General features: G+C 46.9%; 11 protein-coding genes and 1 non-coding gene across 12 annotated transcripts; 6 read left to right on the forward strand and 6 right to left on the reverse strand.

Annotated features, from left to right (window-relative positions):
* Positions 1 to 4: 4 nt before the first annotated feature.
* Positions 5 to 737, reverse strand: V1508DRAFT_290347 (uncharacterized protein). The gene is made up of 3 exons (XM_066936555.1): positions 644 to 737; positions 405 to 581; positions 5 to 347 (listed from the first exon to the last, which is right to left on the reverse strand). The coding sequence occupies exons 1-3, from the start codon at positions 661 to 663 to the stop codon at positions 209 to 211; spliced, it is 336 nt and encodes a 111-aa protein (XP_066797553.1). The 5' UTR covers positions 664 to 737; the 3' UTR covers positions 5 to 208.
* A 666-nt stretch (positions 738 to 1,403) lies between these two features.
* On the forward strand, positions 1,404 to 3,136 carry V1508DRAFT_350519 (major facilitator superfamily domain-containing protein; the record flags this gene model as incomplete). Its single annotated transcript, XM_066936787.1, has 3 exons — positions 1,404 to 1,579; positions 1,639 to 1,903; positions 1,961 to 3,136. The coding sequence occupies 3 exons, from the start codon at positions 1,404 to 1,406 to the stop codon at positions 3,134 to 3,136; spliced, it is 1,617 nt and encodes a 538-aa protein (XP_066797554.1).
* Positions 3,137 to 3,909: 773 nt separating this feature from the next.
* V1508DRAFT_290390 (zinc dependent phospholipase C-domain-containing protein) lies at positions 3,910 to 7,080 on the forward strand. Its single transcript, XM_066936556.1, has 2 exons — positions 3,910 to 4,272; positions 4,331 to 7,080. The coding sequence occupies exons 1-2, from the start codon at positions 4,199 to 4,201 to the stop codon at positions 6,924 to 6,926; spliced, it is 2,670 nt and encodes an 889-aa protein (XP_066797555.1). The 5' UTR covers positions 3,910 to 4,198; the 3' UTR covers positions 6,927 to 7,080.
* A 167-nt stretch (positions 7,081 to 7,247) lies between these two features.
* V1508DRAFT_t15 lies at positions 7,248 to 7,337 on the reverse strand. Its single transcript has one exon. It is a non-coding gene; the product is annotated as a tRNA-Asp (tRNA).
* A 125-nt stretch (positions 7,338 to 7,462) lies between these two features.
* On the forward strand, positions 7,463 to 8,507 carry V1508DRAFT_382265 (GPI-GlcNAc transferase complex, PIG-H component-domain-containing protein). The gene is made up of 2 exons (XM_066937723.1): positions 7,463 to 8,192; positions 8,248 to 8,507. Exons 1-2 carry the CDS (start codon positions 7,632 to 7,634, stop codon positions 8,365 to 8,367), a joined length of 681 nt encoding a protein of 226 aa, XP_066797556.1. The 5' UTR covers positions 7,463 to 7,631; the 3' UTR covers positions 8,368 to 8,507.
* A 117-nt stretch (positions 8,508 to 8,624) lies between these two features.
* On the reverse strand, positions 8,625 to 11,839 carry V1508DRAFT_395759 (uncharacterized protein; the record flags this gene model as incomplete). The annotated part of the gene is made up of 5 exons (XM_066938068.1): positions 8,625 to 11,354; positions 11,412 to 11,516; positions 11,578 to 11,592; positions 11,660 to 11,716; positions 11,819 to 11,839. The coding sequence occupies 5 exons, from the start codon at positions 11,837 to 11,839 to the stop codon at positions 8,625 to 8,627; spliced, it is 2,928 nt and encodes a 975-aa protein (XP_066797557.1).
* Positions 11,840 to 13,423: 1,584 nt separating this feature from the next.
* V1508DRAFT_290453 (S-adenosylmethionine decarboxylase) lies at positions 13,424 to 14,995 on the reverse strand. The gene is made up of 2 exons (XM_066936557.1): positions 14,682 to 14,995; positions 13,424 to 14,631 (listed from the first exon to the last, which is right to left on the reverse strand). Exons 1-2 carry the CDS (start codon positions 14,806 to 14,808, stop codon positions 13,523 to 13,525), a joined length of 1,236 nt encoding a protein of 411 aa, XP_066797558.1. The 5' UTR covers positions 14,809 to 14,995; the 3' UTR covers positions 13,424 to 13,522.
* A 95-nt stretch (positions 14,996 to 15,090) lies between these two features.
* Positions 15,091 to 17,148, forward strand: V1508DRAFT_412227 (cyclophilin-like domain-containing protein). Its single transcript, XM_066939577.1, has 4 exons — positions 15,091 to 15,648; positions 15,710 to 15,837; positions 15,963 to 16,090; positions 16,156 to 17,148. Exons 1-4 carry the CDS (start codon positions 15,392 to 15,394, stop codon positions 16,870 to 16,872), a joined length of 1,230 nt encoding a protein of 409 aa, XP_066797559.1. The 5' UTR covers positions 15,091 to 15,391; the 3' UTR covers positions 16,873 to 17,148.
* On the reverse strand, positions 16,975 to 18,110 carry V1508DRAFT_412229 (uncharacterized protein). The gene has a single exon (XM_066939578.1). It carries the CDS (start codon positions 18,006 to 18,008, stop codon positions 17,151 to 17,153), a length of 858 nt encoding a protein of 285 aa, XP_066797560.1. The 5' UTR covers positions 18,009 to 18,110; the 3' UTR covers positions 16,975 to 17,150.
* A 92-nt stretch (positions 18,111 to 18,202) lies between these two features.
* V1508DRAFT_412232 (P-loop containing nucleoside triphosphate hydrolase protein) lies at positions 18,203 to 19,813 on the forward strand. The gene is made up of 3 exons (XM_066939579.1): positions 18,203 to 18,568; positions 18,626 to 18,689; positions 18,745 to 19,813. The coding sequence occupies exons 1-3, from the start codon at positions 18,310 to 18,312 to the stop codon at positions 19,502 to 19,504; spliced, it is 1,083 nt and encodes a 360-aa protein (XP_066797561.1). The 5' UTR covers positions 18,203 to 18,309; the 3' UTR covers positions 19,505 to 19,813.
* Positions 19,813 to 23,586, forward strand: V1508DRAFT_366489 (uncharacterized protein). The gene is made up of 2 exons (XM_066937365.1): positions 19,813 to 21,624; positions 21,672 to 23,586. The coding sequence occupies exons 1-2, from the start codon at positions 19,955 to 19,957 to the stop codon at positions 23,440 to 23,442; spliced, it is 3,441 nt and encodes a 1,146-aa protein (XP_066797562.1). The 5' UTR covers positions 19,813 to 19,954; the 3' UTR covers positions 23,443 to 23,586.
* V1508DRAFT_412235 (mitochondrial 37S ribosomal protein bS1m) lies at positions 23,489 to 25,549 on the reverse strand. The gene has a single exon (XM_066939580.1). The coding sequence runs from the start codon at positions 25,318 to 25,320 to the stop codon at positions 23,590 to 23,592; it is 1,731 nt and encodes a 576-aa protein (XP_066797563.1). The 5' UTR covers positions 25,321 to 25,549; the 3' UTR covers positions 23,489 to 23,589.
* Between the last annotated feature and the right edge of the window lie 737 nt (positions 25,550 to 26,286).

Raw genomic sequence — 26,286 nt, forward strand, 5'->3', positions numbered from 1 at the left:
CGAAATTCAGCGTTGGTTGTGGTAGTCCCACCTGAAGGTGTATCTCATTATCATACATATCTGACATCGAAACCATAAAGATCATGCTATACCATTTATCTGCATACAAAATCTATGATAAATATTACGAAATTACGACCAATTCCGTATATACATTACTTTGAACCATTTCGATCTAGATTCTCTCCGTCTCGTTCTCAGAAGTTCCTTAATCCACGTCCATCTTCAGCAAAGCTGATTCCAGAAAATAAGTATAAGCTGCCTCTTTATCAGCAGTATCGTACGCTACCGCGAGATTGCATCTTGGACAATGATACATAAACCAGCGCTCATCCTTTCCGTCTTTTCTATTTAAATTCGATTAGCTTCTTCCGACTATGAGCCATGGATCAATGCGAGCATACCGTCTCATATTGGTTGACTTTCGATCACGATCCGCATTTATGATAAACAAGCATCGTCCATCATTTCGTGGTATTACTATGCTTGGGACTCCACATATACTTGGATCACGATGTGGAAGATTCGAGAGCGGAGGAGTGATGGCTAGGATAAATTGAGCGCATCGACATCTGTAGGCTCTGATAATGAACGCGTATTAGTATGTAAAATTCGAGAGTTAAAATATCATACGAATACTTACGCTATATCAGATTGGTACATAATACTAGTACACAAGGGACCAAAAATTTTCAACAGGAGAATACGTAGAGGTCAGGTCAACGTATACCCTAGCCCCATGCAGTTATAGCAAACGGTACTAGACCCCTGGTCAGGATAGCAATCCGTCGTTAGAGTCAAAAGACTCAAAACTCTAAATAAGCGGATCCTTATCGGCCAATATGTTCATTTATCTATCAATGCCATGTACATTTACACCATCGCAGAACTGTCAGACACATCCATAACTAATTTAGGACTTCAGTTACGTAATTGTAAATGACGAAACTTGCGGCGAAGACTGAATTTGTCGCTGACCGTGGCCTTACCGGTCTTATCAGATAATTATAGCTGATGACCTAGAATAGGTCAGATCCCCTGCACGTACCAGTGTTGTCATTCCACGACACTGGGCAACGGACGTCGCGCTTCCGTTTCCTTGCCCTCCAGTCTATTGATGACATTTATTTGTTTGCTCGTTAGTAATTAGCAGACAATACCCATATATTTGGTGTCGCCCATAAACTCAAGAACTCTTGTTACGCTGATAAGCGAAGCTCAGCAAACAAGTGTACATGCGATTGGCTGCCGGGACTGGTATATAGATACCGTGTATTTCGTTTACGCGACGATTAGTTATGACGGCAGATCCTGAAAAACACAGTCTTGTGTCCGCCTCCGGGGCAGAGGTTGAGGAAATGGGTACTCGACTTTTGTCGGATTGTACAACTGGGATAGTTGGAATGGTCGGAGCTGACTCAGTGGTAACAGATTATGGCTCTATTTCGTCGATACATAGCAGAGAACGAGAGGGCCTTATAAAGGCCGTGTCAGATGTATCAGATGAAGAGACAAGCGGTGACACTACCAAACCGTATGCCGCATATGGAGAGTTGCAAACATTATTGGATGAGGGCCCGTGTGTACACCATTGGCGTTACTCTGACATGAAAGCAGTTGCTAAATGATTGAGTGTAGGTCAGCATGGACTTCCGACGAAGAGAGACGAGTGCGAATGAAGACTGACTGGCGCGTGCTGGCATGGGCTTGCGTCATGATGTTCAGTTTACAGATCAATCGAATGAACATAGTGAATGTTTTGACTACGGATATATTTACGGATCTGAATATGCAGCCAAATGATTATAATTTAGGGCAGTCGATATTTGTGACATGCTTTCTACTCTTTGAGATTCCCACTCAGATATTGTCGACGATTATTGGTCCGGAGATTTGGATTCCTGTATGTGATAAGAGTTTCTTCAGGTAGATTCTGCAAGCTAACCTTATGTGTTATTAGACAATGATGACTCTCTGGGCTACTGTCGGATTCTTGCAGACATTTATTACAGATAAGACGACCTACCTTGTCACGCGAGCATTTTTGGGTATGTGCCAGGGTGGTTTCATCCCCGGCTTGGTTTTGTACGTAACATCGTTCTACAAATCCAATGAGATGTCTGTCCGTTTGTCAGTTATATGGACTACCAACCACATGACCAATGTCGTGTCTGCATTACTTGCGTCAGCTATCTTCGAGCTAGATGGCCGTTTGGGGTGGCATAACTGGCAGTGGCTCTTCTTCCTCGAAGGACTGGCAACCATGGCCATCGGTATCTCGACATATTTCTTGATGGCGTCGTTCCGACGGCCTGTGATTTCCAGAGTGTTTACAGCCCGTGAACAGGCCATTTTGCGTGCACGTGTAATCTTGGATGATTCTTCGAAAGCAAAGGCTTTGGAGCGAAGTAGATCTGCCGTCATGACGAAGTTCGGCATTAAGGACGTTTTTAACGCCGTCACCGACAAATATCTGGTGCCTATCTTCATTCTGGGAATGCTGGGTTTCGTTCCTTCGGTCGCATCGTACCAGTTCATCACTATTATACTCCGAAATTTCGGATACACTACTCAGGAGTCTAATTTCCTTTCTATACCTGCGAACACGCTACTTTGTATCGGAATGGTCACTGCGGCTCACTTCGCGGACAAATACCGCCGCCGATGGCCAATGCCCATTATCGCGATGATCTGGCTCCTTCCGTTCCTGATTGTCGAGCTCGTTCTCCCAGACGACGCAGATCGTTGGGTCCGTGTCTTCTGCCTTACATTCATTGTCGGTTTCCCATACTTCACCCCCGTTCTGATGTCTTGGGTCTCGGCCAACAGTAATGATCAGCATAAGCGCGCTCTCGCGGTAGCGATATACAACATTAGCGTTCAGCTGGGCAACATCATATCTGCCAATATGTACCGTGCGGACGACGCGCCATTTTACAGACGCGGTAACTCAATATTGATCGGCATTGTAGTTTTCAATATTTGCATGGCTTTGTTCGTCAGATGGTTCTTTTCTCGAGAAAACAAGAGAAGAGAGGAGATTTGGGGACACATGACTGAGCTTGAGAGGATTTATTATTCTTCCACGACCACCGAGGTTGCGAATCAGCGATTGGATTTCAGATTGCATATGTGAACGATTTCCGTTATATCGACGCTTTACAGTACATATTCAGCAATTAACAGACATTATACAGATTTACATGGAGCCGAATCCATAGCATGTTGCATTTTCATTGCATTGCGCATAACTATAGGTTTTAATTGTATGTTGATGAGGTTGACAATCACTTAATGGCTAATGATGGTGAGCTTGGTTTCATAGTGTAGATTCGTTTAGGGGTAGGGTTTAAGGTCGGGGTTTAATTGTTTTTCTAATGTCTAGAGGTTTGCAGGGGCTTCACTTGTGCATTTGCTGCTGTCATTTGGTTTCGAGAGAGAGGCTTGGTTAATATCGGAGGAACAGGGGTAAAACTTACACTGAGAACACCGTCGCAGTTTAAGGATGATTGTATATAGGTCTGTATTTGTGGATGGGTTGCCTGTGTCATGTATTATAATATGCATTGATATTTCATATGTGAGAAATTATTTCCTTGATCCCACTGTTGCCGACGACGCATGACAACAGATTGCACTACCCAGTCCACTATTAAGTTGACCATAGTAAGCGTTCTATAGGATGTACGATGACGACTTGCTGGCCGCTTGCCAGAAGGTCGCATTCCACCCGCATAGTTTCGGTGCGAAGGGGTCAAATCATGCACTGGTATCAACGAAATTGTACCTGCGGCCAGTAACACAGCGCGCTCGGCGACCATAACACTTTACTCTGAAATTAACTGATTTGAGCTCTTTATGTAAGGATGCATTAAAAAATTGTTCTCTAAATCTTGACTGACTTCTTTCGCTTATATAATTGGACTGTGTAATCCACCGTTCGATGGCAGTTAGTTACATGCGCGGCGTGGAGGCGAAATAGACTTGGCTGCGTGTTCAGCGAGTCATCCGCGCTTTGGCCCTCAGTCTTCCGGTCTCGGGGTCATCCCGCCGATGCCTCCCGCCAATTCTTGGAGACATTTGGGTCTGGCTGCAACCCCACCACCGGTGCTTCACATTGATCTAGACCATCGCCGTTGTTCTTGACTGATCATCATTTACTTCTGATCTTCTCTGCCGTTCATGAGTAGCTGTAAATATGCGATTTGAGCGCGCGGTTCTAGTGATTCTCTCTTTGGATCTGTTCCATCTGGTGAGCAGCTGCGGTATTGGGTGAGTGCAATAATCACAGACGCCGCCGGAGTCAAGACGCAGCTAATCCTGTCCTTAGTGTCCATATTCACATCTTGTCGAGGATACGTGAGGATCTTGCGCCAGATGTGAACATGCATTCATCCTTCGCAATCCCTGGTGCATTCTTCCCGGACGCCTTCTATGGTTGTATGAGCCAATCAGCTTCCGCAGAAGTAGCACACTGGCCCCCGTTTCTCAAAGCAGCGGCACAGTATTATCGCAAAACATATGATTCAGGGAAGGATCCGGCAGGTATTGGCTTGCGAGCATTCTTGTTCGGTGTCTTGACCCATCAAATTGCGGACGTCAGCTGGCACTCTCTAGGTGTGGACCAGGGACTGCTTATGGCCATGGCAATTCGTGAATTCAACGGGGACTACAGAGCCGCACATAGCACGCTCGATACGGGTGGTGATATCATCATGATGGAGCGCTTGCTTCGGACGTCTCCAAATTTGGGATGGTTGACTCAACGGTGGTCTATTCCGTCGAAAGACATTCTTGAAATATATTCCGGCATTGGCATTTCTGTCGGTCGACCTGCTCTCGAGTACTGCATGGCGCGTGGAGTTGCCGCACTAGGAGCAGAAATAAACATTGCACGCTCTATGTACCCTTCATATGCCAAGAAGTCAGCATTACTGATGGACAATCTTGAGAATTACTTCTTAGGTGGACTGCAAGAGGTCACGTCTTCGATTATTAAGTGCTTAGACAAGTTTGAGTCATGGCTCGACAATGACACGCCAGACGATCCTTGGGAATTATGTCCTGTGTTTTCCGGCAGAGCACCAAGAACACGACATTACAGAGAGGGAAATCCGAGTTACGTATCAGTAGAAGAAGCTCTTGAGACTTACATTGACGATATACTACCGAAGTTGACAACAAAGGTGTCCCCGGATGGGTCAACGACTTATATCGATTTTCCCAGCGTTGACGCTCCTGAACAGCCTATTGCTGACAGGTCGGCGCGACACCAAGCGCAGACCGTGATGCAGAATGCAAGGCCCGTTATTCTCACCACCGGCATAACTGGATCACTTTTTGGCTCATCGTTTGCCATAGGAGACTTCAGGGGCGAAGCCGTCGGTCTTTGTGTGGCCATAGGCGCGCCGTTTGAGACAACGGAGGAGACAGGTGCCCCCGACGGTGCGGTCTACGTTGTACCTCTGTCCGATCTGGACTCAATGTTCAGTTCATCCACAGGAGCTAAAGAGATTAATTTCCGAACTTCAGAGTACAGGCTGCTTCTGCCACCTCTTGATGACCTTAATCCAGCAGGACATACATCTACCAATTTCACCTTTCCTCGTCAATTTGGCGCTTCAATGTCTGCTATCAGGCTTTTTAATACGACATTGCTCGCGGTTACGTCTCCGGGAATGTCGACAATTGATATTTTTGCTGGGGCATCTCATCTGATGACCGTACTTCCTCCTTCACAAGGAACAACTACGACGTATGGTACCAAAGGACGAAAGCTATTCGGAATGGATCTTCACGTACATGACATTGACCGCGATGGTTATCCAGACTTGATTGTGTGTGCACCCAATAGCGATTTGTCATCATGGACGCGAGAACAAGGCGAAATTATGGCTCTATCTGGCAAGGAAATCGAAATAGCAATTACTCAAGGCTTCACTTCGGTCGCTATGGATCTAGTCCGTCTCTCACGCCTTGTCAGACCAATCCACGATCAGTCGGTGCGTGCAAGCTCTGATTTTGAGCTTTTCGGCTCCCGAATCGCTTTCAGCTTGACGCCCGATGAGGCGGATATCGAGCCCAAAGAAATTGCATATATTGGAGCAGCTGGATCTGGTGCAGTGTATGCCTTCGATGCAGTATCTGGAGCGCCGTTATTTGCCTTGTTTGCAAATATCGCGGCAACGCCATCGAGTACTGGCTTTGGTGGGGGTGTGCTGCTTACGGGTCGTATCAAAGGTCTCGGAGAGTGGGTCTTAATCGGGTCACCAAATGAATCTCTCTTAGGCTGGAACGCCAAGCACGGAAAGACTCTTTCGGATGAAAATGCAGACGATGAAATGAACCAGCAGCGACGAACGGCTGCGGATACTTCGCAGACCGGTGTATGCTACCTCTATCTTGTGAGAAGACAAAAGGGGACTGCTATTGTCGCGCCTATATTACTTGCATATATTGTTGCAGACGCAGATAGTACGCAATTTGGGAAATTCGGATACGCCGGTACCAAATTCCATGCCGCGACTACCCAGAGAGAGAGCAACACTGTTTTTGTGTCATCTCCTTTTGCGGAGAGAGGTGTGGGGGCCGTGTGGAGGATTGAGATCGAGGATATCGTTTTTCCCATGCTTAACTGCCAGACATCTAATAGTCTCGACTGTGATGACGACATGGATGAGCAGTTTGCTGTACCTGTTATTCGTCTGCCATCGATGCTCCACGGTAGCTATATAAACAAGCAAGTAGAATCATGGTTTGGCAAATCAATTGCAGCTATCACCCCTGAATCAATTAATGGTGACAAGGGTCAGATGGGCTATTTATTCGTCGGCATGCCATACCTCGGGTTTGGAGATATGGGCACAAATGAAGCCGTGGGCAATCAATTAACCGGCGGCGTCGGTGTCTATTCTCTTTCTTGCTAATACTTTCATTCTTTGGCTACAATCTAGCAATCATATTTTACGGGAGAAGGACCTAATCGGTTCATGTTTGGCGTTTGTGGAATTCATATTATTTAGATAAGTTGTTATTTACCTTCATGATTGGGCTTAGACTGGACTTCATAAATATCTGTGGGCATTGACGGATTTATTGCACGAATTTATAGGATATAAATAGTTTTGTTTTTGAATATGTGTCGTAAGTATGTTGTTAATTCAAACTAGCCCGTTACCACACGGAGCGCAAAATCCGACACAAAAAACCTCCACAAGGAGTTTGACAAAACTATCAGAAAAAATAAACTCGGCAACGGGGAATTGAACCCCGGTCCCCCGCGCGCTGGTACACACATACCTGACAGGCGGAAATTCTAGCCACTAAACTATTGCCGACGCAGTTAAATGTTAGAAACATTTATGTTGATAACATATCCGTCTCGACGTAACTGCTACAACTTTGCTGTAGATATACTCTATTTTAAATACCATGAAAATACCAAGAATCGATTGCGGCTAATACGACAGTCACCCGAAGGGTCAACCACGTCTCCAAAAAAAATATTAAATGGTCTACTACACTCTGCGGCAACTAATTGCTGCAATGACCGTATATCAAGAAATAATTATGCGAATATGACACCAAACTGCTTCTACAACATCTGTTAATACGTCCAATCTCGAGATATTATGTCGCAAACGACTACAACGACTGGAATCACGTCGGCTGGTCTCACCGTGCGACGCACGACGCCGACTAAAGCTGCGGTTAAATATACGATTTCAAATAAACCGACACGTCGCACATTTGGATCATTTCTACGAATTGGGTACCGCACATTTTGTGCGCTCCTTTTTCTCTTCCTGCTGCTGCATAGGGCAGTCCCACTATCGACAACAGTGCCACTTCCATTAACACATTATACAATTCAAGTTGCTCAGCAATTTACAATATCAACGTTAAGTAGCGTACATAATAGTTCAATTGATATTGCCCTTATCTTTGCGGCAGTTTTCTTAGCAGTTTCGTTTCTTCCACGAGAATATACGGAAGAGTCAATACTAGTCCTGCACGACTTTGGAATCCAAGTATCATCTACAGGCAAAACGAGGTTGTCCCGGACTTCACAGTTCATACCGTTAGAATTAATACAAGATGTTGTCTTGAACGAAGGGTTTAGAGGATTTAGAGTCATTTATTTTTTGGCTGTAGTGGTGAAAGGCCGTGGTCGGCTATTGGTGGTTTTTCCCGTATGTCCTCCGTCCTATACCTTGGTTTCTAGTTCATTGATACTAATCTTGATAGAATTTACTACCACAGCGTGAAATACTAGAGGAGATATGGCGCGACATTCGGTCACGCATGCATCAGCACCCCGTCTCTCTCTCGGTAGGCCCAAATACCTACATCGAGGAATCGAAATAGTATACGGCATTAATTATGGAGATTATAATATAAAGTATTTGCAAGTCACGACGCTGAGCCTATTTGACCAAGTATATTAGCATTATTCTATTACTCTATCATTATGAACGTGTTATCATATTATACAATTCTTAATGCACTCATAAAATCAATGGTTCCAGGCCCATTATTACAATATCTACACAAGCAAATAAAATATGCAACAGTCCAAACAAACTCCTATAACCCCAGCGCCGTTTGAAACGTGCTAAAAAGCATTACTTGGTCTCTTCCTCCAAAATGCGACGCAAGGTAGTGTAGTTCTTGACCAGTAATATCTTCGCTCCCTTGGTTACTTTCACGATTCTTCCACTGGACGTATCGACTGTCGGCGAAGATGAATCACCTTCCGAATTCGCAATAACCTCTCGTTCCCATTCTACCACACACTTGAGATAACCTTTCTCAAAATATAAGTATTTAACCACACTGTCAAACTCCGGTATATAATTCTGTACCGCAAACAATACGAATCCTCTGGCCAGCACGAAAGTCCGCTCAGAATATAGTTCTGCGTTGACAGCAGCTGTTCCCGTTCCCTGAACTGCATCGTATCCCGCCTCGTTATAGTATGGCATGTTATTCAATACCAGCGATTGTAAACTGACAAGCAATTGTAAAATCGAGCTTGTCTCGGGATTCCATTTCTCAGATGTCTGTTCACCTGGCCAAGTGCCCAGTAGAGACAGGCAGATTTTTCCGTCTTCATAGAGATTTGGATTCACTCGGCCAACACCGTTGGTATTCCATGAGTGGAAGAAGCAATCCGGAGGGTCTGCTGGAAAATTCGACGTAACGTGGATGTCAAACATAAAAGGTGCCATCTCATATGGCGTACCACGCGGACCGACGATCAGTGCACGGAAGAGATCTAATCGATTGGTGTACGACCGCACGTAAATGCCTTCAGGGAGTGAACTACTAAGAATCTTCCGTTCACGGGCAATGCGGCGGTGGTTCAACTTTGAAGGTGAGCGACTTGCAAAGTGGTGACTGCCGTCAGGATCAATATCAAGGATAAGGAATTGTGCTGGATCTAGCGAAATAGTCTGATCTGATACAGCAGATTCCTGGCGCGCAATTGGCGGCGGAACAGGAACAGGCACATTTGCCGGAGTCTGAGCCAAGCTTGTCATCCCAGTATCTTCTCCGACCTTCTGCTTGCGTTTTTCTACATCCTGCTTTTCGTCAACGTCACCCTCATCATCAGCCTCCGTACCTTCGAATTCGTCTTCATCCACCCAAGAAGAATCATCATCATCATCATCATCATCATCATCATCATTATTTCGTCTTAATGTCCGTCCATCCGGTACCATTAATCTCCTCAATGACTGCGTACTGTCAACTTCCACAATATCGTCGTTATCATCGTATTCATCATCCATGCTAGAGTCCGAATCGTCGAGGTCTTGATCCTCCTCATATTCATAGTCATCGTCACCTTCATCATCGTCGTCCTCGGGTGCACCAATAAGCAAGCTCGCCGGAAGATCTACCTCTTTAACTGACTCTGAGAATCCTAATCGAACAGTGACCGACCCGTCAAGATTCAATGACACGATCTGTCCATACCAATCACAAGTTAATGGCAAATTCTCGGACGATGCTGTGGTACTGTTGTCGCCGCTGTGAGCATATACAGGCGTGGAATGCCCCGACCTCAACGGCAGGAACGACCGCGCGAGCTGAGTAAGCTGATGATTGCCTTGTCGCAATATTGCACGAGCAAGCGAGGACATGATTCCACCAGAATCCTGCTCATGAGCCGCCATTTGAGAATTTCCATCATTAGAGAAGTACGGAGTATGTGGTAAGTACACAAAGTCACCAATACCGTAACTTATAAGTGGATGAGGGACAAGCTCATAGAAGCTGACATCCTCGATTTGGTCTGAGATATTCTCCGGAGTAAGCTTATCCGTATCGTTAAACCACCGCACTTTGGCCGTCCTTTCTTTGGCATTGACATGCTGTGCAACGCCTATTTGAGTGTAATCAAGGTCAATGTCGTACGCATCGACAGTCATTTTCGTTATATCTTTCCGGCCAACATATTCACCGGGCCAAATATCGTGATCGTCAACAAGAAGGTACGGGACGAGATCGATCGCGTCTTCAACACTCGTAGTCAGGTCTTGCCAAAGAATCTTGAGTTTAGTATGCGTCGCAGTTACGATAAGGGCGTTGACGTCAAATCCTCCATACCGTTCACGACCGAGTCTTGTCATGTCATACTTAGCATATGCACCAGGTCGGTCTTTAAATACAACACGATCCCCAACTGTCCAGTTGGCGCCATCCATCTTGTCTGAAAACGCTTTCAAATTCGCGAAATCCTCGTCTTCGGACTCGAAATAATCCTCTGTGCCCTCTGGTAACCACCGCACGCTAATACCCTGAACTTCAGATCGCAGCACAGTGCCAATCGGTGGGATATGGAAGTCAAATGCCCCATATATCCATTGCCCTCTTCTAATGTTCTCGCGATCAGTGGATACAGTCTGATGTGGAAACACCACCTCCGTGGTCTCAGCAATCAACGCAGGAGCAATACCACCAGCAGGAGCTACTCGAGACGCAGTCTCCGGTACAACCACATTTAGTTCGAGAGCATCATCAACCCAAACCATACCACCGTTGCGTAGTCGAACTGCTGCCTTATATGAGGTTGCTACAATTTCGCCGACCCTATAAGGACTGTCGCTAACAAATTGGCCCTGCTCTGGAAATAAGTATAGCTGAATTTCGTCACCGGGAACGTCATGTATAACGTTATTCGTGAGCGTGTGCTGTAATGAGACCGTCATTGATACATCAATTACGGTGCCAGACTGAGCATCCTGAGATGAGCGCTTGCAAACATCACCAACGGAGAATGACCGGTCGACCAAACGCAGAGCTGAGTCGGGAATAACGCGCCGGCCAAGTGTTTCCGCGACAATTGTCTATGAGAGTTTCTTAATATTATGCAACAAAATCTGATACAAAAATTGCCGACGTACCCATCCGCGAGGTGGCAATCCCCATTTGAAATAATGATCAGAAATTTCTGGCGGACCCTCTAATGCCTCTTCATCGTATTTGTCGTTCGTATAATCTCTAACAGTCTGCCACAGTCATATTCCATTAATATCCCTTGCCTTCGATGCCATGCACTGACGAGCTTACATCATGCCAGGTTTTCTGATCGCAATTAGAGTCTGCAGAACAAACCACCGCTTACACCGCTGATGAGCTTAGACTAACATACCTCAACTATACCTATATTATTCGTATTGTCTGTATACACTGTGTCTTCTGTATAGAACTGCCCGATATTGTCAGCCCTCCGTATGCGAAAGCGTCCAACCGCAGACTTAACTGCAGATTATGCGTGCTTATTGACTACAACCCAACAAAAAAAACTTACAAGAGGACTGTTCGCCGTCATTTGTCCTCCACTTCGTTCGAAATATAGTCTGGCAACTGCCCTTATTCAGTGAGTATATAAGCCGAACTAAATCCGAAGATTCGAGCCGTTGTCGCCTCTTTCCTCCGCTGGACTTCGCATGTACGGTGTGATATTCCGTGTGGGTTAGCAATTGGCAGGGTCCTGTCAAGCTCGCTTACTTTTGGGCGGAAACCTCCACAGCTTTACAGCTGTAAACCGGGTAACATAGCCGTTGGTAGAATCTCCGACGGATTGCGCGGTCCCCCGGCACCCTTTTTTGGAGTATTTATGTTCATGATCCTACTTGGTAAGATGTCTGTATGCTAACGGCACTAGCAGAGAATTTTGGAGGTCGGCATACCGAAGACTATGGCGGCGCTAGACCGAAATTTAGATTATCGCAAGCCTGACTGGCGCTGTATTTACTCCCACAGCCATTTTTTGGTTTGCATTCACCACCTATAAAAGTGTACATTACACAATAATTGGCGTGCGTTTTGATTCGGAATTGTTAACTTTTCTTCGCAACAACCACATCAACTACATAGCTAGCCTGATTTAGCGATACAGAGGGGCTGCAGTCTGGAATGGGAAGAGCTATCGTGGTCATATGACTCCTCGAGAACCCCGTAAAATACAATATAATGGCCAAGTCGAGGATGATGAGTAAAGATACGAAGTACTAAGGCGGATGAGATAGCCATCGCTCAGTAGAGCCAATATCACGTAGTATAACTGTGATGAAATAAGCTACAGACGCGATATTTTCACCTCAAACTAAACACAATGTAACAATCGCGCTTGGACTACTCTCACTCATACAAATTTCGTATTCGAACCTGATGATGGCCCTACCAACACTCAGGGAGCGCACAGATCGGACCGTCCGTCGCGAACTCGCACCTGACCGCGCTGGCTTCCGTGCCTCTCATCTTGTTATAAATATCTCCACCTGTCCCCGCTGCTGCTACCATTCCTTGTCATCGTCAATGTCGACACTGAGAATGGAACCGGGAGTGACGGCAAGAACCAAGCCGCTTGGTGCCTCTACCGGTTCCCGCGACGCGTTCATATAAAAACGCGGCAAGAGGGGAGTCTGTGACAGGCTGAGATCCTCCTTAGACACATTCGAGCGCGCTACTCGCCTGGAACAGGTAGAGGGTCCAAGATGGCGAGAACCAAGCCACATGTCCACTACCAGTTCCGCCGATGCGTTATGGACGAAGGCGTCTGGAACCAGAGTAAGTCCGAGATGGGAAGAACCAAGCCACTTGGTCTTACCGTTCCTAGCGACGCCTTGTCGACAGGCGTAGGCGTCAAGAGGGAAGCCTCTGACAGTCTCATAAGGAACACTGTTAGGTTTTACCTACGGGATTGTTTGTCTTCCCACTGGGTTTTCGTTTTTTTCCCCGGAGGATTTCCCGACGCCCAAACGGTCTTGCCAGATGGCATGCAGCGCGGGACTACCAGATCTCGACATTTGTAGGTAATGTTCAAATCCGGGGTTTGCTGGCCGTGTAATACAAGTCTTAAACTCACTATTCCTAATACTATTGCCATTCCCATAGCGCTTCGCAAACCTATCACAGACCCCAATGAACTAAACAAATACAGCGTCCAACAACTCTTATACCCTATGCAGTATCACTATTATATGAATCAATATCAAACAACGCAACCATATCATGCCTCAGTTTTCTCGAACGCCAAAAACACCAAATCATATTCATCCAACTCGTACACGATTCTATCGATTCGCGTATAGCCTGGGATCTCCGCTGGAGGTGAGCGTTCCGTACATGCATTCACGAAACTGTTCTTGGTGGCGCGAGTTTCAAACATCGTAACGCTGAACTGGGAAGGACCGAAAATACCGACGACATAACTGACGACATCGAGAGAGTTCATTCCGGCCACAGAAGAAGGGACATTGGTCTCGAAGGACGCGTACGAGCAACCCAGCTCAGGGGTGACATGCACAGTAAAGTAATTGTGTGTCGCATCAGTGACACCATTGGCGGAATATCCGCAAGGGGAGAACGAGAAGGAGTCAATCCTCGAAAACGGATACAACTTGGCAAGGCCACACTTGGTAGTGATTTCGGCACCTCCAGCGTGTCCGGGATCGAGGTCATCTGAAGAAGCGGACGAAGCGTCGCAATCGGATGTAGTTTCCGAAATGATGCGATCATTATAGAACTGTGCAGCTTTCTCCTGGTCAAGACCAGTCATAATAATCTCCAATGTCTCGTCTTCAAATCTTCCATCCGCAACAACAGGATCGGCATTGAGCGATGAAGCAGCATCGCGTTTTGCAGAATACAGATACCAGTGGTGGTCCGAATTCATTCGACCAACCATATATGCAGATCCGTTAGAGAAATGTGCGTCAAGATATTTCACCTCATCTTTCCACGATCTATGAGGATGCTTCTGCCGATCAGGAAACATGAAGTTTTTGCGCGAGTAAAATACTCTCCATGGCTCAATCCCTGCGGGATAACCGGTGTGCACACAAGCAATATCAAGTAAACGAGGAAGACCTGCTAATAACGTCGTAGTACCACAAGTCTTGAGGATCAGCTTGTGAGGAAAAACAAACATAGACGATTCAGAGAGTAGATACGCGTCCATCTCCGCAGTTCCGATGAACGATAACACCTTGCAGTGAACTAGACTAAGCATATCTTCCCACATCTCACGTGGCACTGACTTAAGCCCATCGTGAGCCATAGAGCTAGGTAAATTATATCTATCTGGTGCAAACCAGACTTCAAGAAGCTTTTCGGGACCTGCAACTGGTGAGCACGTGAGCAATCTCGCAAGGATAACTGCGTCGTACCTTCGAAAGCTTTAGTAGAGTCGAGAGTCGCAGACGCCTCGTGATTAACTGTGTACGTGTTTTCATCATTGTGGACCGGCATTCGGTCATGCTCGTCGCAGATGGCGACAGAAGTTGGCGAGACCATTGGATATGGTACCAAATTAGAAACTTTGTACAGAAAAGAACACTTATATGAGTTACACGCAGTACTGGACTCCGGTATTCCGAAAATAGATGCCGCCTAAGGTCGTGAGATGAATGGCGACGCAACAGGAATAGGGACTCCGAATTGACTACCCTCGATGACCAGTTAAGATGGTCGGAAATGCGGATATGGAAGATTAGCGAATATTATCTGGGTCTAGATATATGCTTAGAATACTGCATAATTATTTGACACCCGCAGTCAGTAACAACTCACTTTGCTGGGCAGGGAAAGCGCCGCAAAAGCTCTTTGTCCATACAGGCGAGAGCGTGACGACAGGCGAGAGCGTGACGGCAGGCGACACGAAGAGATGAATCAGGACGGTCTGTTGACACAGGCGACAGTCTCTAGCTGCAGACGAGACACTGCTCCGAGGTGTGTTACGGCAAAGGACAAGTTGGAGTTGTTCTCGACGAACGATTGGCAATCTGGCTGCTTGTGACGAACACAAATGTGTCGGTTCGCCTGGCGGTTCTCAAAATTTTCGTCCCTGGCTGAGCCACGGACGTAATGCGAGCCACATATGGCGGTGTGGAATCTGGTTCTGTCGACGCTTGACGTTCCAGTTATATATGACTGGCATTTAACTAGCCTCTGTATCGTTTCGATCTTGTATAGCATTAATACTATTCGCTATCTAGTATTGTTTGGAAGTGCTCCGTCACTCTGGCCAACATTAATGCCTTCTCCTCGCGTTTACATGGACGTCGCGTCGCCCGGAGTAACTGGAAGAATCATAATCGAGCTCTTCGCCAAAGCTGCGCCAAAGACATGCGAAAAGTATCGATTCCATGCTTAGACTTCTCTGGCTTATAACCTCATTAATTCTTTTGTTCTGCAGCTTTCGGTGTCTTTGCACAGGTGAACATGGTCCGGAGCTATGCTACAAAGGTAGCATATTCCATCGCGTTATAGCCGACCCAGATTTTATGGTGCAAGGTGGCGACATTACCAATGGAGACGGTACCGGTACGATATCATTTTTGTATAACATGTCATGCATAGTGAGCGTGATGGGTTAATTTACCGTGTTCGATAAAAATTTGTTGGGATGCATCGCTAGCCTGAGCATATCAAGCTAATGATATACACAGGAGGTGTCTCGATATACGGCGAAACATTCGCGGACGAAAACCTTGACTGGCGCCATATTGACGCAAGGGGCCTTGTGTGTATGGCGAACCGTGGTCCTGATACCAACTCGAGCCAGTTTTTCATTACAGTAGGACCTCATTTGCCTGTATTGCAGTCGGTTCACTGAGCGATCGCTAATTAATTCTGTTGTAGCTCATACCGTGTCCGGAACTGGACGGCAAGCACGTTGTATTTGGACGTGTAATTCCCGAAAGCATGCATGTCCTGGATAAGTTTGCCAATGTTGTCACAAATCCTGAGAACGATGACCGACCTATACCTGATCATGAACCGCGGATAGTCCAGTGTGGAGAGCTAATTTTCAGAAAGAAGAAGGGAATCGCGGAGAATGATGCTATTTCTGAGAAAAAGGTGGATCGGCAACTTGAGGTTAGAGAAGATGAAATTCCACGGCGGTCCCGGAGGGATCGCAACAGACACAGCGACGAGGAAGATTACTCAATCAACAGACGGCAACAACAACGAGGCCCTCGTAGTCCGAGCGAGGGTCGGGGCAAATCAGAACTTGCCAGCCCAAGAGTGGAGTCGGCGTCAAGGTCTCGATCTCCTTCCAAGGATCCTCAGAGTGTACCCAAGAATCCGCTAATGAGGGCGCGTGAAGGCCATAGAGCATACAAGGATGATTTGAGTACGTCAAGTTATCGGGAAAAGGGTTACAATAGAGCGTATGGTAGCACGTATGACAACAGCTATGACAGGGGGTATGAAGGACGATACGAAAGTAGACACGAACGGCGCTCCGAAAGATATTACGGCGATCGATCACGATATAAAGTGGACAGAGCTGAAGATTCTAGTCGATCCACGGTGAAATACAAAGGCAGGGGCACAATGAAATTTATGGAGTAATGGCTAAGTCGTTATCGACACGAAAAGAAGGTCTCGCCGGATGCATTCCAGTTCTTTACAACGGCGAAGTATTTGGTTTATTTTGCGCTTGTTGTATTTTGACTTGCATTCATTTGGAGTTATCTGGGTATATTGTTGTGATGTATAAACGCGTATCACCTTTTTGAACTCCGCGGGAACCTGATCTATTAAAGATACCTGTTGTGTTCCTGACATATTAGGCTCCTTGTAATATAAGTAATCTATACAAAATATAGTATAAAACATATGTCGCACATTTAGGCCTGTCTTATCTTTTTTAATGATTCGATCAATCCCAAATATCCTTCTCTCGCCTCGTGGCGAAGGAACTCTGCGGAAGCTCTAACATTAGGATATTCCTGCTGCTTCTCAAACGTCGAAATGCTCGGCGGCACTGGACTGCGGCCTGTAGCAGGAGTAGACGCCTCAGAGTCAAACCCAGTACTTAGCGTGGTCGAAGTGCCGCCGCCTTCGCTCCTCGTTACTGTATCCTGCACCAGCTTGCGTAGCTTGCCGACAAAATCTGATTTGAAAGCAAACTCGTGTGTTCCTTTCCAGACCTCAATTATCTTGCCCAGCCTCTCAACTTCATCATTCGCAAGTTTAAATTTTCCTTGTGCGAGCATCTCCCGTATCTTGTCCTCAATCTCGCCTCCACCTGACCGTAGATCCATGTCGATCCTTTTGGCCTCTGTGAATGTGTCGAGAACTTCCACTAACCGTCTCCGAACTAACTCTAGCATCTCAAGTCTCTGCATTGCGGGGCTTTTTTGTGCAACGTCATCAACCTGCGGCTTTAGATCGTTCATAATAGTTATATCAAGCTGTTCGACATCACCAGAGAGTAATTCCACCTCGTATTGTAGGCGATTGGCAGATGACAGCATGTCGCTGACAACGCGCTCTAATTTTGCAATTAGCTCTTGCGTAGCATTGTCAAGAGACGACAGTACGGCAACTGCCTCGGTGTGGATCTGCGGAAGCGCAGTTGGCAGCTTGTATGACGGTAGAGTGGAATTCAGATATCCGTGTGGTGTGAGTGATGGATTGCAGAAAGTGTCTAGTAGTTGGCCTGTCGTAAGGTTTGCCGTAAGTTGCTGAGTTGATGATGACATTGTGGATCCTGTTCCAGTTATTTCTTGTATTAATTGATGCAAAAGAATGTACCGCTGGAAAGTGGTGCCAACTTCATATCGCTAGCTTGCTTATTGTAGAACTGAGAGGAGTTTAACACGAGAGTCACGGGATCATGTGCGGCGTTCGAATGGAAAGCCATGAATTCATTGCCGCTCATACAAACATCGTGTTTAAGCAATTAGTATATACATAACCACGAACGGAGTAACAGGCTATCGAATATTGCTTTGAACATCATTATTGGTTATTTACATCCAATATCTGCGTGCAAGTGTGCAAATGTCACAATCACGGCAGGATTGGCGGATAAATTTCGCAATATCATTAGTCGCGACTGTTATCTCAGGATTCTTCATCGACCGCACGCTACGGCACCTACTTGGTCCTACTGCAAGTGCTAAAGCACCTGCCGCTCAAGATGCAGTGCGGAGGTTTAAAGCTCGGAAACCTGATGTCGATTTAGATCACTTGAACGAGCATGAATTGCTGATAATGGCCGAAGTGATTGCGCCGGAAGATATAAACGTCAGGTTTGAAGGTTCGTTTGGTCTGTTTCACGACAAGTGCGTCCAGACTAATGGTAAATACTCCATAGACATTGGTGGACTGGAGGGTATTATTAGCGATTTAAGAGAGAGTGTCCTTTACCCACTTACCATGTACGTGGCAACATTATAAGAATGCAGTGGGAATGCAGTGGATTGACATATATAGGCCGTCATTCTTCACGCAAAATTCACCGCTCCTTCAAGCCCCTACCGGTGTGCTTCTCTATGGTCCACCAGGGTGTGGCAAGACAATGCTTGCTAAGGCTCTCGCGTCGGAGAGCTCAGCAACATTCATTAACATCAAGATCTCGTCCATTCTCGACAAGTGGTTTGGTGAATCTAACAAAATCGTGGCCGGAATTTTTTCTTTAGCGCACAAGCTGCAGCCTTCAATTATTTTTATTGACGAGATTGATTCATTCCTGCGTGAGCGGTCGAAATCAGACCACGAGGTCATGTCAATGCTCAAGGCCGAGTTTATGACACTTTGGGACGGTTTGACGACCGAGGGCAGAATCATGGTGCTGGGCGCAACAAACAGACCTAACGACATTGACTCTGCATTTTTACGACGGATGCCCAAGCGATTTTCGATTAAGTTGCCCAACCCAGAGCAACGAAAACGAATCTTGAAGCTTATGTTGAACGGCACTGAATTAGAACCCAATTTCGATTTCGACGGCGTGGTTGCGAAAATGGCGGGACTGAGCGGAAGTGACATTAAAGAGGTATGCAGAGATGCAGCTATGGTACCTGCTAGAGAACATTTTAGGGATAACTATGTGGATGGGAAGCCGAAGGTAAACAACGTGGATAAGAAGATCAAGATGCGGCCACTGAGGACGAGCGACTTTTTTGCCGATACGCATGCCGCGCATGGCTGGGACAACCGTCGCACACAGCCAGCTGAAGCATCTTTGGATTAAGGAGGCTCTTTCAGGTTATAGTGGGCTTATTTCAGATGGAACTTTCGCTATATATAGGTATTGCAATACTGCTGCGATTGCTCGATTTGGACTAGATTGGATAGATGGTTTAAGGACATGGTCATTGTAAATACGGATTAGGTGCTATACGATATGTACGAAAATATATGGAATAACTGCACATGACCTCATGTGAGAGATGTGTAACGTGTTTATAAGGCGGATGTATACGATTTTCCCTGAATTATTGGGCCTATTGGTAACGGTTGCGTTGTTCCGCTGATTGTGACATTTACGGCTTTATGTGGGAAACGGCGTGAGCACAGATCATGACGACACTGCCACGTACTGAAATTCTACGCACGACACATCCCATACCAGTAACTACTTCGCTTAATCTCCACACCGTCTCAACTTCAATAGTCCGGCGCAATTGTGAAGTCCATCGCAATGGCTACCGCCACCGCACCATTTAAGGTAAAGGCAATCTATGAATACATATCTGACCATCCGGATGATTTGTCGTTCCCAATTTCGCAGATCATAACTGTTACCGAAGAAGAAGACGAGGAATGGTACTCTGGTCGATATTTTGATAACACGGGCGCTTTGCGCGAGGGCATGTTTCCTAGAAATTTCGTTGAGATTTTGGTCGAAGATGAAAGTCCGGCCATTCCGTCGCATCCGTCCAGACCTCATCGATCGCAAGCTCCAGCACAGACTACCTCTTCTCCGACCCCTGCCGCGATCATAGAAGCAGAACCCGAACTCGACGAAAAGCCCGATCAAAGTGTGTCGAAGACAGTGATGGGATCGCCGCAAGCTCAAAGTAAGTCTGTGCCAGTAATTCCGAGTCCTGTCGCTGCGGCTGTACTTCCCGCCATCTCCTCGCAGTCTGAACCAATAACCGACGAGCCAGCAAAGCCAGCGGGAAAAAGCTCATTTAGAGATCGCATCGCAGCATTTAATGTGGCCAATGCGACACCAGTTACTCCCCAAGCGAAGCCAGCTGTCTCATCCTTTGTCAAGAGACCGTTTGTAGCACCAGCTCCATCAGCCTATATTCCACCTGCGCCTAAACCAACCACTGTGTCTTATGAGCAGTCGACAAGCCCGAGGACTAGCATTGACGATGACCGCATGTATTCAGAAGAGCCACATTCGTCCCATGAGCCGATCATTACCGGCGGAACCACCTTGAAGGACCGTATTGCCTTGCTGCAGCAGATGCAACTCGAACAACAAGCCGCACAGGCTGCAAAGATGGCTAAGAAAAAGAAGACACATAAGAAGCACCAGTCTCAACAGTTTGCCGATCTGCCCGAGGAATCTATTAATGTAGCAGAGACTGCAGAGGACAGTGGCAACTCTCCGCGCAAGAGCGTCGATAATCGTCGAATCGGCGAAGAGTTGGAACCTTTACCTATATCGGAATATACAACGCAGATTGCCCAACCAGAAGTGCTTGCGATTCCTGGAGCATATACGGACATAGAAGAGCCAACGCCTATGGCCACTAGAAGTACTGATTTTGCCGAAGAGAGTGCAGGTGATCAATCTGAAGTGGAAGATAATATTGATGCCAGCTCTTCACCGGCTATTCCACAAATGCTTGTTCCAGAGGCGGGAAGCGAACCGGTTGTGGAAGCGGATGATGAGCAGACACGAGATCTCGAGGAGGACGAAGCGGACGAAGACGAGGAGATTGATCCGGAAGTGGCCAGACGTATAGCTATTCGGGAGCGTATGGCTAAAATGTCCGGCGGCATGGGTATGCCCTTTGCCATTCCTGGCGTCATGGGCATGCCTATGGGAGCGTTCCCGAAGTCGATGCCCAAGAGGGCGCAGGAACAACCCAAGGAGGAGACAGAGGAGGTGTACAGAGCTATTCCGATTTTGCCAATGGCTGTACCACCACCTGTCAGTCTAGAGGCTCACCGAGATGATGACGAACGAGAAGACTTACTAGAGTCTGAGCAAGAGCAGGGGTCGCAAATGCCTCAAGCTGAAGCGGAAGCTGAGGTTTTACGAATGGATGCTCTTGCCGAAACGCAACCTTCTGAAGACGAGACCGAGCCTGAACAGGAGATTGAGGATGCTGTTGGGTCGCTGAGGCTTAGGTCAGTCCTTGTGTTCTCATCTAGCAGACGTAAACTGACAAATATAGCGATGCTGCTGTCGTTGTTCCCACGGAACTTCCCAAACCTCCGCACTCGACTGAAGCTGGGGGAGACGATTCAACGGAACAAGGATCACAAGAGGATTCTTCTGAAGAAGTTGAACAAGGTGTCGCCACATCTAATTATGCAATGATGCCAGTACCATTATCCCCACAGCTGCATCCGCCAGTGCCAGCAGTGTCGCAAACTGTAGGTTCGGTGCCATCAGCTCCCAACAGTCCAAAAAGGTCGAGAGCTAATCATCCGCCGCTGACTACATCACCGTCTGTCAGCTATACCTCAGTTGGCGGCTCGGAAGTACCACCACTACCACCAGCACCACCAGTTCCACCTATTCCACAACTTCCACCAACTCCTTCTGCGTCACGCACGTCGCATCATCAACTTCCACCGCCCCCGCCACCACCGGCGGCTCCTCCCGGGTCATATGCTCCACCACCTGTGCCGAACGTACCCCCTGTCCCTCCGGCGCATTCCATTCTAGTACGGCGGTCAACCGATATCTCGGAGCGAAGCTTTCCCCGGAATTCAACCGAATACGCTTCGTCTGATAATGATGAAGTGACTACGGGTTATGAGGCAGACGATGACACAGATTTGAATGTCAGCTCTACTCACGAGATCGATTCAGCGTATGCTCAATATCCGAAATACACGACTACAAATGAATCTGCACCAGCGTCATCTATTCTTCAGTCGGTTCCTCCCTCACATGCCGCACCGCCGCCGCCTCGATCATATGCATTACCACCACCTCCTCCACCTACACATTACGCACCGCCGCCGATGTCTCCAGCACAATATGCGCCACCTCCTCCACCAGCGCATGTCTCTCCCCCGGTGCCGACAAGTCCTGCGGGCTCATATACGGATCGCAGACCTTCGATTGAAGGTCGTCTGTCAATGGACCCTCGTCGTTCCGCAGAGGTTCGACGATCATTAGATCGCTCGCGGCCGTCTATGGACATCATGGGTGGTGGCACCTATATGGCGAGCGATATTGATCTAGGGGAAAAAATTGGGTGGTGGTCTGCTCCTGAGTCTGTGCCGCCTTCACTTTTGAGCCGAACTCGTGATCTCAGTTTTGAAGTTGACGAGAGGTTGCATTCACGTCGCGGACGCGGCATTATTACGCGCGTAATTTATGTATTATACTATGACTACTCGCAGACTGTAATCACAGTGCAGTTCGAACGCGAGAATCCATCCCGTGTGAAGTTTGAGCAGCGTCATGAACCGCCACCACCTCCTCTCCGCCGTGACCAGCTAGAAGATGTTTATTCAAGATTTGGCACCAAGATTAAGAATCTCGCGGTCGAGAGTTTAGGTAAGAATGTTGGCGATGGCTCCCCGTTTGGCTATGTTCGAGCTGTTGTATCACGATTGCCTGATGCTCTCCAGAGTGCTGGTACACGATCACATGGTGCGATTGTTTACTCTAATCTTGCAAATGCATCGGTCACGCAGATGGACGAGATCAAGCCGGGAGATATCATCTCATTCCGCAACGGAAAGTTCCAAGGACATAAGGGTGGCTTGCATCAGAAATACTCCCTGGAAGTTGGAAAGCCGGATCATTGCGCGATTGTACAGGAGTGGGACGGGACGAAGAGGAAAATAAAAGTTTTGGAGCAACCTAAGGAAAAAGGTAGAGTTCGTGCTGAGAGTTATAGGCTAGGAGACTTAAAGAGCGGAGAAGTTATGGTATTTAGAGTTGTTGGTAGAGATTACGTCGGCTGGGTCGGAGATGATTTGTGAGGGACGTTTTCAGATATCCTATATCTGATTTTGCATTTTTGTGTGGTATGTCGTCAGCTGTGCGCTTTATTATTAAATCACTATTTATATATACACAGACGCCTCGATCGTCAACGTACACAGTAAAATCTTATACAACTATATGCTTCATAGGGTGTCCAACATGTCTAGTAACGTTCCATAGAGTTCTTTTCCACTTTTGCCCTTATTTTTGTTGACCACTGGCCTCACTACCTCTGAATACTCATTGCTGGCCTTTTCCACATCAAAGAGCTGCGCTTGTGAGTTCTCAGCAGCTTTCGGTTGCCATGCGACAGCGGCGCTCTTCAGATAGGCCGGAGTCGGCTGGACATTGTTATATTCGACGGGTGAATTAGTACGCATGACACGAATATGTACACCACCAGAAGAATTCAAGGTGGCACTGTTGACAATAAAGTCTCGGACCACGAACCTGCTGGCTGCTGTGAGCATGATGTCGCTTCGTCTGAATCGGCTCGACGCGCCCACAAAACCGTTAACAGCGACAAGAGAAGACCCCTGAGAAACTTCAAGCTCGCGACCCTGCGTAGTCCGTTCGAATTGGAGCTCCTTTGGAGTCCTGTACATGCGCCCAGACAGAGTATATGTTAGACCACCTGTAGCAGCGACATCGATAATATTCCGTCGCGTATCCCGGTTGCTAATGCCTAAGAATCTGAAAGCCGCTTCGCGAATCATCTCGTATTCCTGTGGATTGTCACTGTGGTGGACACCCAGTCTAGGGTCGAATTCTCGTGCCAAGTAACCGTCGAACTGCTCCCGAAGTTGTGCGACTTTGCGAAGAAGTGCCTTGACTTGATTATTCGATAGTTCCGGCAAATTAATCAGAGTTCGTCCGCTGCCGAGAGCGGCCCGACCTTCAGCGTGATCCGTAGGGTGCGGATCGTGGTACAGAGCATTTAAGTATAGTCGTGGAGCTTTTTCCTCTTCTTCCGTTGCTCTTTCCTCGGAGATATTCTTTGACGTAATTTCCGGCTCCTTCGCATTGGTAATAAATGGCTCAGATGCCGCTTTCTCATTCAGATTAGTCCAGCTGGCAGTCCCACCGTTTACGAGACTATTCTCCCTCTCCGTAAGCTCGACAATCTTTCTCTTGAAATGACTATCATCCTGCGACTTGAGCTGCTTATACCTGTCCGCAGAAATGTGATCACGTGACGACGGTGTAGTATTTTTGATCAGTCTTAACGTATGATCCGCAGGATCCAAAGAAGGCGCGATATGCTCTCGGAAGACAACCAATTTTTCCGCTTCATCTTTTTCTGCCGCTTCAATCTTCTTTAATCTCTGGGTCTCTAACCTCTGCCACTTGGCCTTAAGTCTCCTGATCGCGGCTAATTCTTCTACAACAGTCATCTCTCTAGCCTGATTCGAAGGCGTAGTAAGTGACTGCTCCGCTTCTCCCTCGGACTCTAGCTCTGATTTCAACTCTGCATCTTTATGCATAGACCTGTACTTTTCGTCAAAATAGTTCCTGATCTTTTCTTTGTACTTCGCATCCTTCTCTTCCAGCGTCAACGCAAGTGGATTGGTGAGGACCGGCAATTTCAACTCTTCAAACCGCAGTCGCGCTTTATAAAACTTCTCCGCGGGAGCAAAGCTAGCAAATCCTTCGGGTGTATCCAGACTATGCAAAACAACTCGCCGGTTCTTGACCATATTGCTACTGGGTAACTGAGACTTGAGACCCCACTCGCCTCGTTCGAAGGACGAAGGAAGTGCCTCTATGATCTGGTGCACCGGGAGCCGACCTTCTGCGCTAAATGCAGTCAGTCGGCGGGGCAAGCTAAAGAGCTTGCTGTGGCGCAACAAGTCATCAAAACGGGCGGACTGCATTGATAATTATATAATCGGGTGGATATTTGTTGTCCACTAGCTGGTACTTAACCGACTCGCAGAGCAATGCGCAATTCCGCAAGCCCTCAATTTATATCCTGGCAGCAATAATCTGATCAATTGATGACCCTTGCACGAACAAATACATAACCTCTATTGGGTTTGTCGCGATATTTAGTGGTGAGTTATGGAGTGGTGAGTTATGGAGTGGTGAGTTATGGAGTGGTGAGTGAAGACGCAAAATTGTTACAATCCCGGTAGTTGAGGCTTTAAAGATATAGGGTAAGGGCAATACATACCTGAACAAGCCTGCGAAGTATGATAAAAGTTACCAATTTCTTAAATTACTGCAAAGTTTGGGCCATTGGATTGAGAGTGGTTACTATATGTCAGTGTAGGCAAAGCACAAACGAACTTCTGGACTTGGGATTTGAATATAATGTAACAAATTTATGGTATCACCGGTACAAGAACGGCCTGGCAAGCAAAGCCGCCGAAATAAAGCAAATACATTTTCAGACACCAGATGCAATAATACAAAGTTGGTTGATCCCTTCATTATTGTCCTGCAGATCTGACAATATCGTTAACACTATAGTCACTCGGCAAGTAGTTGTAGCGTTGGCACCTACGTCAGCATTCATTCAACCGGCGTCTCCTGTTCAACAATGATGCATCCTCTGTTTGTGAAGTCTTGATAGTCAATAATATAGGTTCGACTGGTCAACTCGTATCGCTGATCTATATACGACCTGACTCGAGGTAGCGGATTTGGCTTTCATGATCTTGAATTAGGCCTCTATTCAGTGGTCGCATTGTGATCCTATGCCATCATGGACAGCTAGCTTGTTAGAGTTCGATAAGTGAGTTTAAGTGAGTTTGCGCAAGCAGATATGCGAGATGACGGAAGAAAGAGGATAAGAGACGGCCTATCTATAGACACGTAAAGATGAGCATGTCCTGTGT

This window comes from Lipomyces doorenjongii, assembly GCF_038497915.1.
Source record: "Lipomyces doorenjongii strain NRRL Y-27504 unplaced genomic scaffold V1508scaffold_9, whole genome shotgun sequence".
In the NCBI taxonomy this organism is placed as follows: Eukaryota; Fungi; Ascomycota; class Lipomycetes; order Lipomycetales; family Lipomycetaceae; genus Lipomyces; species Lipomyces doorenjongii.